The sequence below is a fragment of the Plutella xylostella genome, chromosome 3, assembly GCF_932276165.1.
Source record: "Plutella xylostella chromosome 3, ilPluXylo3.1, whole genome shotgun sequence".
Taxonomy (NCBI): Eukaryota; Metazoa; Arthropoda; class Insecta; order Lepidoptera; family Plutellidae; genus Plutella; species Plutella xylostella.
The window spans coordinates 9,480,911-9,498,763 of record NC_063983.1 but is presented as its reverse complement, the minus strand read 5'-3'; the positions used below and the strand labels follow the sequence as shown (position 1 = coordinate 9,498,763).

Below are 17,853 nucleotides of genomic sequence, written 5' to 3'. Positions count from 1 at the left end.
CATAATTACTGTATGGGTATGGGTAGACCGGTAACAAAGTGTTGCATAAAATTAGATAATTATTAGTACATATTTACGTTTTATATAGTTAAGGTTGCCTCAATATTTTCAGTAAGAAATAAAAAGTGGGTTCAACTCAAACGTATAAAAATCGAATTGGATTAAAGTCAGTACAACAACAACAACAACAATAACAACAACAACAACAGCGTGACAATTTTTCTGTCCTACTAACAACCTAGATTAGCTCAAGTATTTGTCACCGACACGCGGAGAAGAAGAAAACCGTCGTCCGAGGGTACTCGCATGTGATAGCTAGTCAGCCTCTGGGGGGTCACTCTATATAAACGAAGTTTAGGAGAGCTGCTGCGCGAGCCACGACTCTATCGCGTTGTATTAAACATGCCGATTGCACGGCAGCTCCCGTTCGTTCGTTTTTCGTCAATACAGGGTGTTGCAAAAAGGGTGTCTAAGCCGAAAGGGGGTGACTCAGGGGGTCATCGAACCACTTACTAACTATAGAGAACGAATTAAGTATTTTTATTGCGAATTGACAAAACTCTTAAAACAAAAGTTGTTCACAATGACCCCTTGAGTCACCCCCTTTCGGCTTAGCATACCCTTTTTGCAACACCCTGTATAGAGTAACCCTCCTGACCACAGAAATGAAACATCGGCCGAGCTCTGAGCGTAATTTCCTAATTGTCTATAATTACAGCGGCTTCGTGTCTAAAGGCTGCCATTTAGCTTTTTATCTTTTATTTTCAAACTCTCAATTGCCGGGACATTTCTTAGCCTGCTGACTCAAAGCTACACAAAAGTACCTACGTATCTATAGCCTTTATTACAATGGGATAGATTCATGGTTTGCGTATTTTTTATTCGTAACTGTGAAAGTTTTCGCTGGGAGTGGGCGCGTCAATAAATATAAAATTAATTGACACAGTAATTGAGCCCGTGTGCTCAAAATTTCAATTAACTTTGTCTAGAAACGCGTGCAGATATTACCTATAATGTAATTTATTGGACCAGTTTTTATTGAACCTGTCTTTGCGTAGATACTTACTTTATGTATTCAGCCAATATATTTAGTTTGGAACTATAAGGTCGAACAGCCTAGAATCGGTTGAATGATGGTCTCTCTCAAATCTAACGTATCTACGTCAGTTCAGTACGTATATCTTTATGTGATATTTCGTGTCAAACACCATGCATGTATTTTATAATCACCTCAAGTCTTCCAATTTTCTATAGCTAACCAGAAATTTGTCTGCCAAGGATCAACATGACGTGACAGGACCTCATTAGAGCATTCTAATCCCACGATGACCAATCTAAATAATATGAGGATGGAGAGACATTTTCAAAATTACGTCATCCATTCTCGGAAATACTTCAATCATTCCCGTGCCGTAAAAACCCTAAGGCAGCGTTCCCACTACGCCGGACCGGCAGATCTGCCGAAAACCGGACACCGGACAGAGTGTTCACATTACATCGGATCCCGGAAGAAATTCAGACAGTCCTCAGTTGAATTTGGACGACGAAATTGTTGTGTTGTGGTGGTATCTTAATAGAAGGCAAAATAAAAGAAAACATTGGGTACACCCTATTTTACGGGAAAGATTTTCCATGCTTTTCATTTTACATCCAGGGGCGAGGGGAGCACGAGCGGGGCGAGCGGGGGACAGATACCGGCACAAACTCGTTCACATTACTCCGGGCCCGGTCGTTCTACCGGCAATTCGTAGTGACAAAACGTTCGGTAGAAATGCCGGGCTCGGCAAAAATGCCGGACCCGGGATAATGTGAATAGCTTCATATAAATTGTACAGCCACTAGCTCTTCCGGCAGATTTACCGGCGCGGCAGATCTGCCGGTCCGGCGTAGTGGGAACGCTGCCTTATTTGTGCCATCAAAAGGAACTTTGAAGAATTATTTCCTGTTAATTTAGTCCCTTTTTAGGGTTCCGTAGCCAAAATGGCAAAAACGGAACCCTTATAGTTTCGTCATGTCCGTCTGTCCGTCTGTCCGTCTGTCCGTCTGTCACAGCCGATTTACTCGGAAACTATAAGTACTACAGTGATGAAATTTGATGGGAATATGTGTTGTATGAACCGCTACAAAAATATGACACTAAATAGTAAAAAAAAGAATTGGGGGTGGGGCCCCCCATACATGTAACTGAGGGATGAAATTTTTTTTTTCGATGTACATACCCGTGTGGGGTATCAATGGAAAGGTCTTTTAAAATGATATAAAGTTTTCTAAAAAACATTTTTCTTAAAGTGAACGGTTTTTGAGATATCAGCTCTCAAAGTCGTAAAAAGTATGTCCCCCCCCCTCTATTTTTATAACTACGGGGTATAAAATTCTAAAAAAAATAGAGGTGATGCATGCTAATTAACTCTTTCAACGATTTTTGGTTTGATCAAAGTATCTCTTATAGTTTTTGAGATAGGTTGATTTAACTGTGCTACGGAACCCTTTGTGCGCGAGCCCGACTCGCACTTGGCCGGTTTTTTACGCACTAAAACAGCCATTTTGCGGTCTTCTCTAGTAGATGACAGAATGGGATGAGAGCACTCAGGCCACACATGGCTTAGAAAACCCTTTAATCTATCTTCGTCTTTTATCGCTACTTTAATTAAATGGTGCATGGAAATTTCAGTTTCATTGGTCTTTAATTAAGTCAGTTTACTTATAGAGAAAGGATAGGTAGGTAGGTCTATATTTATACATTTATACTTAGTTATTTATAAACATATTCTTATTAACCAGTGCTAAGTGCACATGTAAGTTTCCACTACATCATTGAAACTTCGAAGCAATTAAGTAGGTACTTACATGACTTTCATGTCAGACCTGTCTCATTAAGTCACGGTAAAAAGGCAAAAGTGCTTTTAAATTTCATGGATTTCACTCACAAAGCGATATAGGTCATTGCAGAATACAATATAATATAGGTTGCGTCGCCGAACAGGTCTTTCGGACCTGGAAAAAGCAGAACATATTTTATGCGCAGACGCAGGCCTTCGAGGAACAATAATAATCACCGGCGCAACTACACTCAATGGGAAATAAATTACGCCGCGCGATCTAGTGACGTGCCAGATTTTGTATGCTCTTGTCGATATTAAGTTAACTGACGTGACGGACTGATGACGCCATAAACCGAAAATGATGGTGTTCAGTATAACACCATCATCCACTTGGGTCACTTGTATAGGTACCTACAAAATACGCGTAGACTATAGGTATACTTATATTGTAGATGATAAGAAAAAAATTGAAAGTTTCCTCGACCCGATAGGTCTGTCAATTTTCAATATCACAGAACTATTTAATATATGCAATGGTTTAGATCTCTAGACACTATTTGGCCTTTTTAATTATTTACATACCTTACATTACAAAATGTAGGCACATAATGTAATGAAAGCTATAGATCGCATCAACGTCCAACGTCCTACGTACAGCAGTAGATTGCTATAGGCTGATAATGATGATGTCATAATTAATGTAACTTTATTTAAAGTTATTATTAACAAATTGCAGACATTTTTTAGTTTGAAATTTCATATAGGCAGAATGAAATTCACAATTATACCTCAAAATTTTCTTTCCCATATCGATACTTTCACATCCGTGTCCCATCCCTATCCGCCCGGAGCGCCGCGCGCGCAGCCCGCCACTTACACCGCGGCGCGCTTATTAAACCTCCGCCCCGCCCTAATGTCCTTCATTACAGACAATATAATAAAACCGATGCCAAGCTATTACCCACATGAATACGACCATCGACATGCTGCGAGGGTTATTGTTCTGAGCGTTGGTTTTTTGCTGTTAGCCCTCGGGCGGCCGGCAAGGCGTCCTGTGGTTAGTTTCTGAGGAATGGTTTTTGGTAGCATCTTCGTTATGGGGTAATTTTGGGGGTGCGAGTTGGCGTGTAGGCTAATTGGCTCTTTCAACTGCCACTGTGGTGTGGTGGTGGGAGCTCTGCCTCATCAGCATCACCCAGAAACCCATCCTGGTCAGAATCTGATATTTTATAAGTTTATATAATGATCCACGCATACGGCATTGCCCATGATCATCGATCATCTCTCTGCAGGTTGGGGCTCGCCTAATGGCTTGTGGCCCTAGGAGGACGGCGTTTTAGTCTATAGTTACAGATATTAGCTATTTATACAGTATGTTGCAAAAGTGGTAAACCAAGCTGAACCCTGTAGAAAAGATTTTACCTTAGATTAATATTCCTTATGATGTAGTGCATTTTGCATCTAAGATAAATAACTATCTTCATTTATATCTAGATCCGTAAGCTTTCATGTAGCCGTGTCCAAACATACACTTATTTACTACACGCAAGGACAATATTTGCTTATAATTTATACATATTATTACTTAGGTTTAGAGCTAGACTTAATACCTACCTACAAGACATACAGACCTAACGATGAGTTCCTAGCTCGCTATGACGTGGGCTGAGGAAATGATCGCTTTATAAAAGCGGCGTCCTTTGTGCTAAACCTGTGGCTTTGTTGGACTAACTTACATAATACAAACAGCTTTTTAAAATTGTTTATATAATCTTCTGTGTAACAGCTTCTAAGTGGGTAGTAGGTTAGGTACTTACTTATTCCCAATCTCCGCTGGGGAGCAAAGGGCCGAAGTGAAGCGCCGCCATTCTTTACGATCTTGGGCCAGCTCAGAGACATCCGCCCAAGACATCCCCGCCTGGCCCATTTCCTTTTTGACAGAGCGCTGCCATGTCTCTCGCGGTCTGCCGAGTCTTCGTTCGCCGAGGGCGGGTAGTAGGTAGGTACTTACTCCTAAATTTTCGTGTCTTGTTATGTGTACTAGGGTTTTTCACTGTGGTGAAAGTATTAGCCAGTCTGATTACCTAGTTATCATCTTAACATATAAGTAGACACTGACTGCCAATAAACCTTTACATACGTCCGAACAAAAGTTACAGTTGATACGTCAGTCAAGGAGTCTCCTTTCATACATCAGCAATACTAATCTACTGAAGTATTTTTAAGTTGAACCTATATCACTCGCTAACCGCTAGCCACAAAGCTACGGTCCTAAACAACCATGCACAGATGAGCTATACCTGTAGCCCATCACAGCTGCTATAGCTGCAGCTATAGCTATATCCTATAGCTCTTAGCTATTCCGCGCACGTCCCAACGATTCTCCGCGCGTTTAGTTCCATGCCGCACGCCTTTATTGAGCCCTAACAATAACTTATAAATACTGTTGTGTCAAGGATGGATGGGTCGGGCTGGATTGTGTAATGTCCTGTTTGCGAGCAAGCGATTCGCTTCGCAGCGTCTGCCATTGGGAAAAATTAGGTGTGTTTTATAGTTTACTAGCTGTTCGTTAAGCTTCGCCTTGTAAAGTATTCTCGTGGGAATTTCGGGATAAAAGTATGTAGTATGTGTGTTACTTGCAGGGTCCCGTACCGTCATGCTTACAAGATTTAATCTAAATTGGTTGAATACTTTTCCCATGAATGAGTATTATGTATACATGTATAAAAAACATCCTTACAAACTTTCGCGTGTTCTAAATAAGACAATTAGAATTTGTAATAAATAATGTATTTCAACTTACATCTGATAAAAACTAATTAAATAACAAGTGTATTGTATTATCGGCGGAAGTTATGAATCAGGCACATATCACAATATTACACAAAAATATTGTTTCTTAAATACAATAATATGATCGGCACACTATTTTTTATCATTATACAATACCCTGTATATAAATATTATTGCAGTTTAACAATGGTAACAGAAAAACACATAAATAAATTATATTATTTACTTACTACATATATGTATAACTACAATCATGCTTATATTGTAACTAGACTATATCGGTTAGTTGGGTGTGCATGTGAAATACATAAGTTTATTGTAAAAATATCAACTCTAATAATGCTATAATTCTAACCAGGCAATCTTATTTTACTACCAGTTTCTATATCTCTATCTATCCATAACTGGTAGTCACTTTCATACGATTTTGACATAATCAAAAGTAACAATCTGTCAAAATCGTATGAAAGTAACTACCAGTTATAAAAAGATAGAGTTATAGAAACTGGAAGTTAATAGTTTTATTCATTCAATTATATTATATCGTAAGCACGTGCTATGTATTTCAGTCTGGTGCATAGATATCAAATCCTTACTATACATAATTACGATGATGGGCTGTAAGCCTAGTACGGGTAATATTTATATTCCGTTTTTCGCATACAAAGTGGCGCCCCTAGCGGATTTTTTATAAAACTTTTAGCGGAAAATTTATGCAGAACCCATATAATATGTATAGTGCAGCTTCTATAGTTTACGTAAACAAAAGTTCACTTCGTAGGCCTACTGATGATAATGAATTAATGATGCTACTAATATGAATGATCCCAGTCTCTCTACAATTTCAAATGTATCGTTCAGTCCCTGGTCAAAAGCAACCTATTGTTATTGTCGCTACATTAATGTCGATGAACTTACGCTGAGATGCAGAAAGTAACATTAACCTAACATCGGCATTAAATCTATGTCTCTCGCTATCGGTATATTGTCAAAGCAAGGCAGTTTGAAGCGTAATGAGTTTCCTATGCAAATAAATTTCCTTAATGTTGGCATTAGCTTAAAGTCCCTTCCCTAAACTCAGCGTCAACACGCCACAGCATCCCCACCCTTATGGCCATACACTAGGAGGGCATCATCCCCTGGCTGCGCTTCCACTGCGCGCCGGAGCGGCGGTTGTGGTTGGCGCGGGCTGACTTGTGCTTCTCCTTCTTGTCTCGGTTGTGGAGGACGTCTTTCTCTTGACCTTGACCTTTGGGCTTGCCGATCACGTCTGTCGTTCTGTGGGGGAGATTTAGTTTGAGAATAGAGTCTTTGTAAAGGGTCAGTTAAGTTGTGGGCGTAGTCAAATGTGTGTGAAATGCGATAACAATAAAGTTGTATTTAATAATTACTAGATTATGGCTACATTGTGCATATTTACGAACATAATATTTTTGGTATATCAGGTTGTAAAATGGTACCTAAATACATGTTATACACTAAATGGTACTATTTTATTAATTCATCTTAAAGAATAAAACCACTAAAATGTAAGAAATAATTTAAGGTTAACACAAATTATATGTGACAGTACAAATATACCTAAGCAGGAACTGTTCTTTTTTGATGTTGGTGCGGTGACAAAGTAATCTGAAGAAATATGGCACCAACTTCAAAAAAGAACAGTTCCTGCTTAGGTATATTTGTACTGTCACATATAATTTGTGTAAACCTTAAATTATTTCTTACATTTTAGTGGTTTTTTAATTTTTTTAATTATTATTTTATTTTATAGTTTTTAGTTTATTTGCAATAATTTTTAATCAAAAGTAAGATGCAAATGATTCCAAAAAGTCCTACTAATCAATACGAATCATTCAAGCCTAAACACGAGGTAGTTGCTATATACCGTTGAGGAGTTCCCTTGACTGCCTTCCGTTTCCATCATCAGATCAGCTCAAGGTCACCATCATATTTTTTTGTTATAAGAACTATATTTACGTTCTTAATTTCATTAGAATCGCTTAATATGTGCCCAAAATGGAAATTCATACCCTGTTTTTACCCCTTTACCCACCCTTGGGGGTGAACTAAAATTCTGAAAAAAAAATGGGACCACCTGGGAGCTCAATGCAATACAACAAAAAAAGAATTTTCAAAATCGGTCCATAAACGGCGGAGTAATCGGTGAACATACATAAAAAAATATAAAAAAAAAAAGATCCCGACGAATTGAGAACCTCCTCCTTTTTTTGAAGTCGGTTAAAAAGACCATTCAGCTGAAGGATAGATAATGTTTTTACTTTATAATTAATTGTATTACCACCATAAAGAAACAATACACCACGTTTTTACAGTGTTTTATTTCTAGATGGTATGACCTCAAGGTAAATCTTTTAAAGCGTTTGAATTTTGACAGTTTAAGTTACAATAACTTGTTTATATAATTAAGCAGGTACTTACTAGCCGACTTAGAATGTATGGCTTATAAAATAAATGAGATTATTAAAAAAAAGTAGGTACTCACTTAGTCGGCGGCGGCCTATGTCCCTTCCCCTGGCGCAGTCTATACGCCGCCTCCCGCCTCGCGCGGATCTCCTCCGGGTTCGTGCAGAAGTCCAGCCGGTTCCTGTTGCTGCTGGGTTGAGGATCCTCGGGTCTCGACGGCTCTTCTTCTGATGATGACGATTCCTGGGGGAGGGAATGGAATATTGTTTAAAAGTTTAGGGAATGATTTTCTGTTGCTTTCCATGTTAGCTGGATTGATGACCCTGGTAGCCGGTAGTGCTTAAATAAGGATAACAAGGGTCAGTGATTTGGACGGCCTTGAGAAAAGTACACAAGCGGGATAGCCTGACAACGTCCGCCATTTTTTATATTCCGTTGGGCAATACGCCACAAGACAAGAGAGAGACTATATCTATCTATTTATCTAAACACCCAGCGGCTCCCTGCGATGGCGTCGCGGCGCTGTACCGCCATCTGTATGTGCTAACCTGAACTAACTTGTACCCTATTGGTCACAGCTATGTTATGCACTGCCATCTATCTTTCCTGACCTGAACTAAAATGTGACACGAAGTATTCACCTCAATTCTATTGGTCTGCGCGAGTGCCCTGGGCGTGACGAAGGGTCTTCTCTCGTCGTCGGCGGCGCGCGGGGGGGGCACGCCCTCCTCGTCATATGTGTCGTCGTACTCGTCCGAGTACATCGCTGATTCGTCGCACACCAGGCTGCGGGAGAGAGGGGGGGGAGATATTTATTTCCATAGATTATAATGTCCACCAATCCGCTCTGGGCCGCGTGGTGGACTAGGCCGAAACCCTCACTTCAATGGAAGGAGACCCGTGTCCCAGCAGTGGGGAGTGTGGGGACGTGATCTGTCGTGATGATGATGATACAAGGGAAGGTAAAGAGAGGACAGGAATGTGCTGGAAAGGCATGTGAAGGATAGAGGATTGGATGGGATGGAAAGAGGCGATGGGAGAGTAGGGCAAGAGTGCGGAAGATAGGGTAAGGGAGGGGTGATAGTAGAAGGGGAAAGCAATGGAGGGGATGAGAGAAGGGAATGGGACTGATTTTGTTATTATTTTGGTTTTTAATTATTTCTGGAAGACCGTGAATGGTTTGATCAGTAAATATGAAAAAAAAATAGGGGAAATCTTTTAAGGTGTAAAGCATAGCTTGCGGGGACAACAGCTAGATAGTAAATAATGTCTAATACTCACTTGTATTTACTATAGATATCTGTCATCTTCTTTATATCGCTCTTGTCATTTAGCATATCCTTCAAGTCCTTATACTTCTGTCTTTTCTTGCCATCGTGTATCTTACTCAAGTCTATGTCATCTCTCGTCATTATATCAAACTCATCCCCATCAAACACGTTCAACCTTTCTATACCAGTCTCCAAAAACTTCTTATCCAACACATCTTCTGGAATAATCGGCAGTGTTCTATCTAGATGCCTTAACGATTCAGCTAAATTATCTTCTAATATACAATTAATTACTCTTTCTGTGCTAAAGTTGTAATGCTCTAGGCATTTAAGGACAAAACCGTCTCCTAGGTCTGGAAATAGGTCTTTCACTTCTGTGATGAGGGATTCCTGTCTGATATTGTCCGGGATGATATTCTCTGTGTCTGTGGATGGTCCCGGGGTGTCATAGTCTATGGTCTCTGTGTGTCCGTTTGTGATGTGGTTGTTTGTTAGTTCAGGCACTGGGTCGTCGAGGTTAGAGTAGATTGCTTGTAGTATGTAGTCTGTTTTCACTGGGTCTCTGTATTATCTCGATTAAGGTATCCATATTCATGCAGTAGTTTGAACATAGAAAATATAGGATGGAAGTACGTAAGTATATTTTTATAAAGTGCTCAGTCTTAATTTCAGACTGGTGAAGTATAATGGACGGGTATTTTAGTATGTATAAATTTATTAGGGATCACACAACTCATCATTATAAATAACTTATTAATGAATAAGCCGTGAGCTTAGCATTAGGAATGGAGAAGGCTAAATTTTATTCTTCATTTGTCCTGAAATAAAATCTTATAAAACAGTTGTTCAGCGACTTACACACAACTCGACGTTATATTATACAACTCGCTTTTGGCTTACAATAGCTACACTTTTTGCACCACCGTGTAAGTGTAAACTTAGGCATAACGACACAACCTAACTCTCCAGTCCACAATAAAAGGATACATATTAGGGTAGGCCTGTCGCAGCATGTCCAGATCCTCGTTGACGGGGTAGCACGAGTGGTAGTCGTGGATGAGCAGCCGCTCCGAGAGACCGTCCATCATCACGGAGAGGTAGCGCTCCACTGCTGATGATATGTCGCCTCTGGATGGGGAAATTAAATATTGGTGATCGAGGACTAATAACAGAGAAAAGCATGACAGAATACGGTTGTGAAAAGATGATTTTTTAACACTCGTCGAAAGGTAATTTGTTGGCCTATCAACTGAATTTGCATGCGTTTTATTAGTTTTGAACGTTACTGACAGGGGAGGTGACCAAGATGTTTTTTTTTAAACCTGATTCGCCGACGGAAGAGATAGAAAAGCACTCTTATAGGTAGATAAAATGGTAAAGATAACTCTGAGCTGGACAATCTGGACATGGCTGTCCACAAGTGGAACCATTTTTAATTTTTAATGGTTTCACTTCTCTCTTCATGCACCACACCGAGTAAAGAAACCTAAAATTGAAAAGTTTATTCTAAAACCGGCAACATACTCACTCGCCACTGAAGATGCAGTTCTTCGGTATGGCCAGTATCTCTCGGAACACGTCTATGAGCTCGGCCCGCGCCGCGTCGATGTGTGCGTGTAGGTCAGTGAAGGATACGCTTGTCTCGTCGCCTAGCTCTTCTAGCTTCTCGTAGAGATGGGGGATGGCGAACTCGTATACTTGGACTATGCTGGAAAGGGGATTTGAGTATAACATGAGAGTTTGTTAATACATGACCTGAGTGCTATGGGGCAACCTCAGGCAATCAACAGGATTGGATCATTTGGATCAAACTATTGTATATTCATACTAGACGAGTGGTAACCAGACAAAAAGAAGGATGTCATCCCTTCTGCCTCCTGAACCGAAGACCTAAATAGGTGGGTGGTAGTGATTACATGAGGACATTGTTGTAGCGCCCCTCCTTTGGAAATTACGAATTATCTATTCCAGACAATGCAGTGTCTCTAACGGAAATTATCAAATATCTTAAATCAGGTTAGGACCAGTCATTAAAATAATACTGTTATGTGATTCTACAGATCCTAAGTACCCTTACCTTAAAACAAAGCCTCGCTGTTTCAATATATCAAAACACTCCGGGTACGCTTCAATGAATACCCTCAGGGTCAGCGTAGTGTCCAACAGATGTATAACCAAGTCTTTAAGTACATTGAATGTGAGTTTTTCCTCCTTAGCATTGTTGGTTGGTCTCCGGATCTCGCTGAATCCTTTGAAGGTCTCGGGGAGGTTTGGCGGGTCCGCGTTGTCATAGTCTTTGTTCACTTGCAGTATTATGTATTTGAAGGCCTGAAAAGAGGCCAATTTTTGATTCGGTGAGTTCAAAAAGTGTAAAATGAAAAAAATACATGTTTGGTATTTCCAGAGTTACTTAGCCAGGCCGCATACCAGGCATACATTTGTAACGCGATAATTGTGGCGCCATTGAATTTTACGTTGAGTTTATTGTAGATGTAGAAAAAAACCCTGTATTATACAATCACACGCTCAATGATTATAGTAACAGACGCATTACAGAAATACCCGTACAATGTGCAATCTTGATTAAACGGATGAACCCAATAAAGTCTTTATTTTCTCAATCGCCACATCAAGAAATCTTCGTCATCAGACGATGAAGTCGAAATTCTCAAAGCGGTGCCACGCTACAACTGTGCTTCTGATGTGTGTATATATGTCGCAGGCATTTTGTAAGATCTCGCCGTTTACATACGGCGTCGTCCATTTACAAACGCTCGCTGTTTTGTAATATATAGTGTCATTTTATAGTATGCCAGAACATTTCATTGACAATCCATACGCCGTTTACATAATGCCGCGGCAAATTGAAAAATTTAGTTCTGGTTCTTACCACGCGCGGCGCTGTTGATCACAACAACAAAGTAGTAGCAGGCCTGTGTCACTCCGCGCGTGGGCGGCGCTGGCGCCAGCCTGGCGCCTGCCGCTTCGAGTGGGCAAATCTAGTCGGCTGCCGCAAGCGGAAGACGATACACGCGCGCGCGAATTATGAATAGAAAAATGGACATAAAAAGAAAAAAAGCAGCAAAAAGATACTGTGCCGTATTTAATTGCTTAAATACGGATCGTGATCCAAATTTAAATTTTTTTACATTACCAAAAGATGCTGACAGGTAAAACTAATCTAAGTATTTTATTGATTTCTTCTACGTTCCTTATTTGAAATGAAATTAATCCGAACTACAAACCCTTTTTTTCTCCATGTTGAACAAAGTCTATTCCAATATTTTTTTCGTTAAATTATTAAATTTACAGACACAACTACCTCCAAAATGTATTAATGAATCGATTATAAAATGTGCGCTGAGTGGGATTAGTGCTTAACGAAACTAACACGTTCTGTATCATAATATAAATTATATCCATAATATAAATTATAACGAAAAAAAACATGTTTTCACAAAATTAAATGTTTTAGGTACTTAGATTCATACATATTTTATGTACTTCAAAATATCTTAACTATGAAATTGTCATTGTTTTTACTGGTTATTTCCAATAGAAAATAAGTTTGGAATAGCTTTGTATTCTAAATTCAAATTATTTTGTTTTAATATCTTATTATCTAGACATTCTTTTTACAAACTCAGTCCGTTGCTTAGTAAACGTTGTAGTCTGTGGTGCTGAGGCAACCCTAAGGTGGCTTCTTTTTCAATGCGTATAACCACGTATAACTTATTATGCACCGTAGTCCAGTGAAATAAGGCGCATATTCCCTCAAAAATAAATTGGTAGGTAAGTAAATAAAAACGTGTGCGGCTGGAGCGCGATCTAAATTAGATCTTATTGCTTATGGGATGGAGTCATATTTCTTTGATAGCCATTGCGAAGATGGACTTCTGTACCTGGTACTAGTTATTATTCTGTGGTAGTAGTAAGTAGTGGCGTCAAGTGATTATGATGCGGTCCGACCGATTTCGGTCACGGCGACCGCTTCGAGGATCAGACTCGTCGCTCGTGTGCTCGCATGTGGCTTGTGTAGCCTATCTTATTCCTGAAGATCCTCGCACATTGCGGGCATGTGAGCACACCATTCTCATAATTATATTGAGTTAGCGCAGGTGGTCGGGCTTTTATCTCATCGCGCTTCAAGTCGAGTTTAGCGCGCCGGTGGACTTCAAAATCACGGACTTTGGTTTTAACCAAAGCCCTCCACTCGGGTCTAAAGGCGGCATGCTTCTCCCACTGAGAAGGCTCTATGCCGCACCTCTTCTTGTGGCGCTTCAGCACATCTTTGTACCTGAGGAGTTGTCCACCATGCTTTCGCTTGCCCTCCTCAAGTTCTGAATAGAAGATGCGCTTTGCGACCCTCTGCTCTGACATCCTAGACACGTGTCCGCACCACCTAAGCTGTCGCCGCATGAGGTAAGCCTCAATGCCACCCACATTGGCTCGATACTCAAAACAGTGCAAATATTACGAGTGTAGAAGCATTTTCACTAAATAATTGTGACTTTAAAGTCATTTATTGCAGTGCAGGAGCAGTAAAAAGGCCGTAGACAAAGGACAAAATTTTTGAGATTATCCCGCACCTAAAAACTACTACATTATCCATAGATCCCGATCAACGGAGGACTCATGCAGGATATTAATTTAGAGCTTCATAAATTGTTTAGTAAACGGTTTAGCGTTTTCCTAAGTTTAGTGCATTCGGGCACCAGTGTTTGTTTTTATCTGGAAATGCCTAGTTTTATTGTTCTGTATAAATGACTACGATTTTTACTGAAATGTATCTTTTATTAAATATTTAAACTTATGTAGTACCTGCTTAGGAAACTTAAGAAAACAAAAGTAAAAAGTCTAACTTGAAATCCTGTAATAAAGTCAAATTTTTCCATTTGTTCAAAGTTCAAACTGTGTTTTATCATGGTCACCCTAAAACTGCAATTAACATTGAAATCAGAACGATTGAACGAGTTATCAATATGCCTTCGGCAAATTACAAAACAGCGAGCGTTAAACTGACGACGCCGTATGTAAACGGCGAGATCTTACAAATTGCCTGCGACATATACAATACATTTGTATGTGCATACAATTGTAGCGCAACGATTGTGGCGACGTAAATACCGTAAAACACAAATGTATGCCTGGTGTGCGGCCTGCCTTATTCTACAAATATTATGAAGGCGAAAGTTTGTGAGTATGTGTGTGTTTGTTACTTCTTCACGTCAAAACAGCTGAACCAATTTTAATGAAATTTGGTATGGAGTTAGCTGACACTCTGGATTAACACATATGCAGACTTTTTAAAGTGGAATTCCCACGGTTTTTTAAGGCAAAGCAATTCTCGCGGGAACATCTAGTAAAAACTAATACAAAAACTTACCTCTTTAACAAATGCAATAGCGGCATCCAAATCAGCCAAGTATTTTGGCTGTAGTGTGAACACACTCGTGAGCAGGCGAGCCACGTGCTGCGCGTTGTCCGAGCCATAGACCAGGCAGATGTCCCACAGAATAGGCACCGTGAAGATGAACTTGTCATAGATTAGCTCCTTCATGTACTCTTTGCTCAGGTACTCCGACTGGAAAATGAATGTAATGAATGAAGTTATTAATATAATCTTAGATAGAACAGAATTGAGTTGTGGTAGCATAACAGATAAGGTCTCTGCTCTCATTCATGAGGCCGTGAGTTAGAATCTGCTATGTACCAATGAATTCTTTAGAAATAAGGACTTATACGGCATACCGATACGGTGGATTGTGATGATATTAAAAAAATACAAAATAACAATTTAACAAGAGGTGGCCAGGAGCCAGTTATACTCACTTTACTTTCCTTATTAGTAACAAGTCTACTAAAAACTATTAGCACCATTTTCCTAATTTCTTCATAAAGCTTCTGTATACTCTTGTTCTCGTACGGAGGCATGTATGGCGGGTTTGCTTCTTGCAAAAATGACACTAGCATGTCCATGCTTTGGGAGTGATAGATTATTGTACTCCAAAATCTGTGAACAGAGGAAAGCAATATTCTTCAAATATACAAACATAATAATACAGAGTGTTGTGTAAGTGGTATACTAAGCCGAAAGGGGATGAGGGTGACTTGGGGGGTCAATCTAAACCACTAGTAAATATAACTGATGATAAGCTAAGACAGAAACCATGATTGTTTCACTACACATACATCTAATTTCTCTATTTAGTCAGCACCTCACCTTATATACCAGGAACTTTTATATAAATTCAAAACCACTTGTACCAATTTCATCAAGTTTCTTATTATAATTTTACATTTATCAGTGAGGGCTACTTTTAATCCCTCAATTCTCAGAAGAACCCTCAAAAGCTGCTACAAAGCTTGAGCCGAAAATATTGTTTTGAACTGAACAGATTAATTTGAAATGCCCATGGATAGATTTTTGCACTGACACTCCATCTAGTTGTATTAAAATAGCTCTGCCCATGGCTTACCTGTGATGTTCCAATGACAGTAGCCACTTGACATCTGTTAGGTATCCATCCATCTTGGTCCTCCACATGTCGTGGGCCCCAAGCACCGTGCTGGTGACCGGAGGCCGCTCATATACCATCAGCTGTCTCTTCTCCACCCAATAGGCATCCTGAAATTAAAGGAAAATAGTGGTTTATAGCACTGTTGTAACATTAAGATTATGGGGAACTTAGAGAGAGAAAGATTTCATGGTATTAAAGTACAAGACCAATTAAAAAAATCTTTCACCTTTATGCAAAGCTTAACAAACAGTCATTTTGAGTGCAACTATAGTACAAGTTTGATGACTAGTAAGATATTAAATTTAATAAGTTGGTATGACGGCGATATTTACATTTTAAACATTTGCAAAACATATTTTTTGGTTATAATTTAGGTAGCAATTTTATGCACTGAAACTTACCAAGGCCTTGACTTGTTGCACGACTCCTGCATTGGTCACCGGAATAGTAAGCTTCTCCGCAGGCAGGTTATCAGGATTCTACCAAAAGAAATAGGAAAAATTGTTGTACAAGTACGTGATAAAGTTAACAACTGTACAGAATGTGAAAATCTCACCTTAAACTCGAAGACTTGGACACTCATCTTATTCAATAACTTTAGATAAACCTGCTACAAAATTTTATAGAAAAATCCAGTGAAAACCTAAAATTTACAAATTAAAATCTTTAAATTTTCAGTTTTTCACCGATCTACAACCTACAACAAAGCAAACACAGACAGTGTAAGTAAAATTGTTTAAAATGTCAAACTTTGACATTTACTCTTAACTCATGTTATCTGTGTACTTTCTGTCCTCAGAATAATAATAACGTTTGTCATGTTTATTTTTCTATCTATGGGCATGGGTAGGCCAAGAAGGGTAGACTGTAGATCTATGGGTATGTAGGCCACAAAAAAAATGGGGAGGTACCTATTACATGTGCATGCTTTATTTTATTTAACTATATTTGATACAAAATATGATGTTTTGTCATAAATCTTCAAAAGAGGCTACTAATGCATGCAGTGAACCCTCTTCAACCTTCCGCAGAGGTTTGAACTTTGGTTTTATTAATATAACTTCAGGGGCAGAATCTTTTTCTATTTTATGTTCAAAAAAGTCTTCTATGTTTGGTTCAATGTCTCGCTTCACAGAAGTCCGGGAACTTCTTTTGTCCTTCTTTGTCCTTGATTCTTCTATGTTTGCATTTAGTTCAATGAGATTGTTGTAAATTCTGTCATTAAATTGGAAGTTAAGTTTTTTGGTCATCTGTAAGAAACACAAATTAAATTAGTAACAGGTTGTTAATTGGCTAGATATTTTGCATTATGTCGCTATACAGTACTGCATGTGGGTAGTTCACAAATCAACTCTTTTTTTATAACTGCATTTAGATGTAGAGTCATAGAATGTGACTGTAGGTGTGTGTTTCCGGTTTGCTTTAATTTAAAACATTAAAATAAGAAAACAAGTTTGTGAATGGTGAGTACTAACTTTAGCTGTGGCCTTAGCTTTATCTATGTAATGGTCTTCAGCAGAAAGTGGACGTGGCAGGGATCTTTTCACATCATTCAAGTAGTTCGCTAAAGCGACGCTCGAACACAATGTTGGCTCGCTTAATTCATTCTCTTTCTGTGCAACTGAAGATTTTATTGTCCCAGAACTATTTGGTTTTATTTCTAAATCTCGTACGACTCTGGGTTGCAGAGGCTCCCTGATTTTTTGTTCGCAATGCCTTACAAGAGTTTTTTTCACTTTAACATCAGTTGACGATTTTTTCATCGTTAAATATTGGATAAAAATGTAAAATTAAATCAAAACAATCAAACAAGAAAACTGTTGAAAACAATGTCAACAAATGTGACACTGACTGACACTTGTGACATTTGAGTTGACAGACAGTGGGTTTCGGCCATGTTTCGGCTGTTTAGTTTAATGTTGCCGCATTAAAAATAATAGAATCGATTATAATAATATCGATAAGTACAAGTAAGAGTGAACGATACGAGTGTAGGATAAATATAGTCGATGAAAATCG

General features: G+C 39.1%; 2 protein-coding genes across 2 annotated transcripts; both read right to left on the bottom strand.

The window, feature by feature from the left end:
• Positions 1-5,596: 5,596 nt before the first annotated feature.
• LOC105381135 (activating signal cointegrator 1 complex subunit 2) lies at positions 5,597-16,571 on the bottom strand. The gene is made up of 12 exons (XM_048623117.1): positions 16,391-16,571; positions 16,236-16,313; positions 15,793-15,941; positions 15,146-15,326; positions 14,700-14,897; positions 11,391-11,641; positions 10,842-11,021; positions 10,301-10,441; positions 9,324-9,875; positions 8,684-8,828; positions 8,122-8,285; positions 5,597-6,893 (listed from the first exon to the last, which is right to left on the bottom strand). Exons 1-12 carry the CDS (start codon positions 16,415-16,417, stop codon positions 6,737-6,739), a joined length of 2,223 nt encoding a protein of 740 aa, XP_048479074.1. The 5' UTR covers positions 16,418-16,571; the 3' UTR covers positions 5,597-6,736.
• Positions 16,572-16,742: 171 nt separating this feature from the next.
• Positions 16,743-17,676, bottom strand: LOC119693442. The gene is made up of 2 exons (XM_038116885.2): positions 17,310-17,676; positions 16,743-17,084 (listed from the first exon to the last, which is right to left on the bottom strand). The coding sequence occupies exons 1-2, from the start codon at positions 17,595-17,597 to the stop codon at positions 16,806-16,808; spliced, it is 567 nt and encodes a 188-aa protein (XP_037972813.1). The 5' UTR covers positions 17,598-17,676; the 3' UTR covers positions 16,743-16,805.
• Between the last annotated feature and the right edge of the window lie 177 nt (positions 17,677-17,853).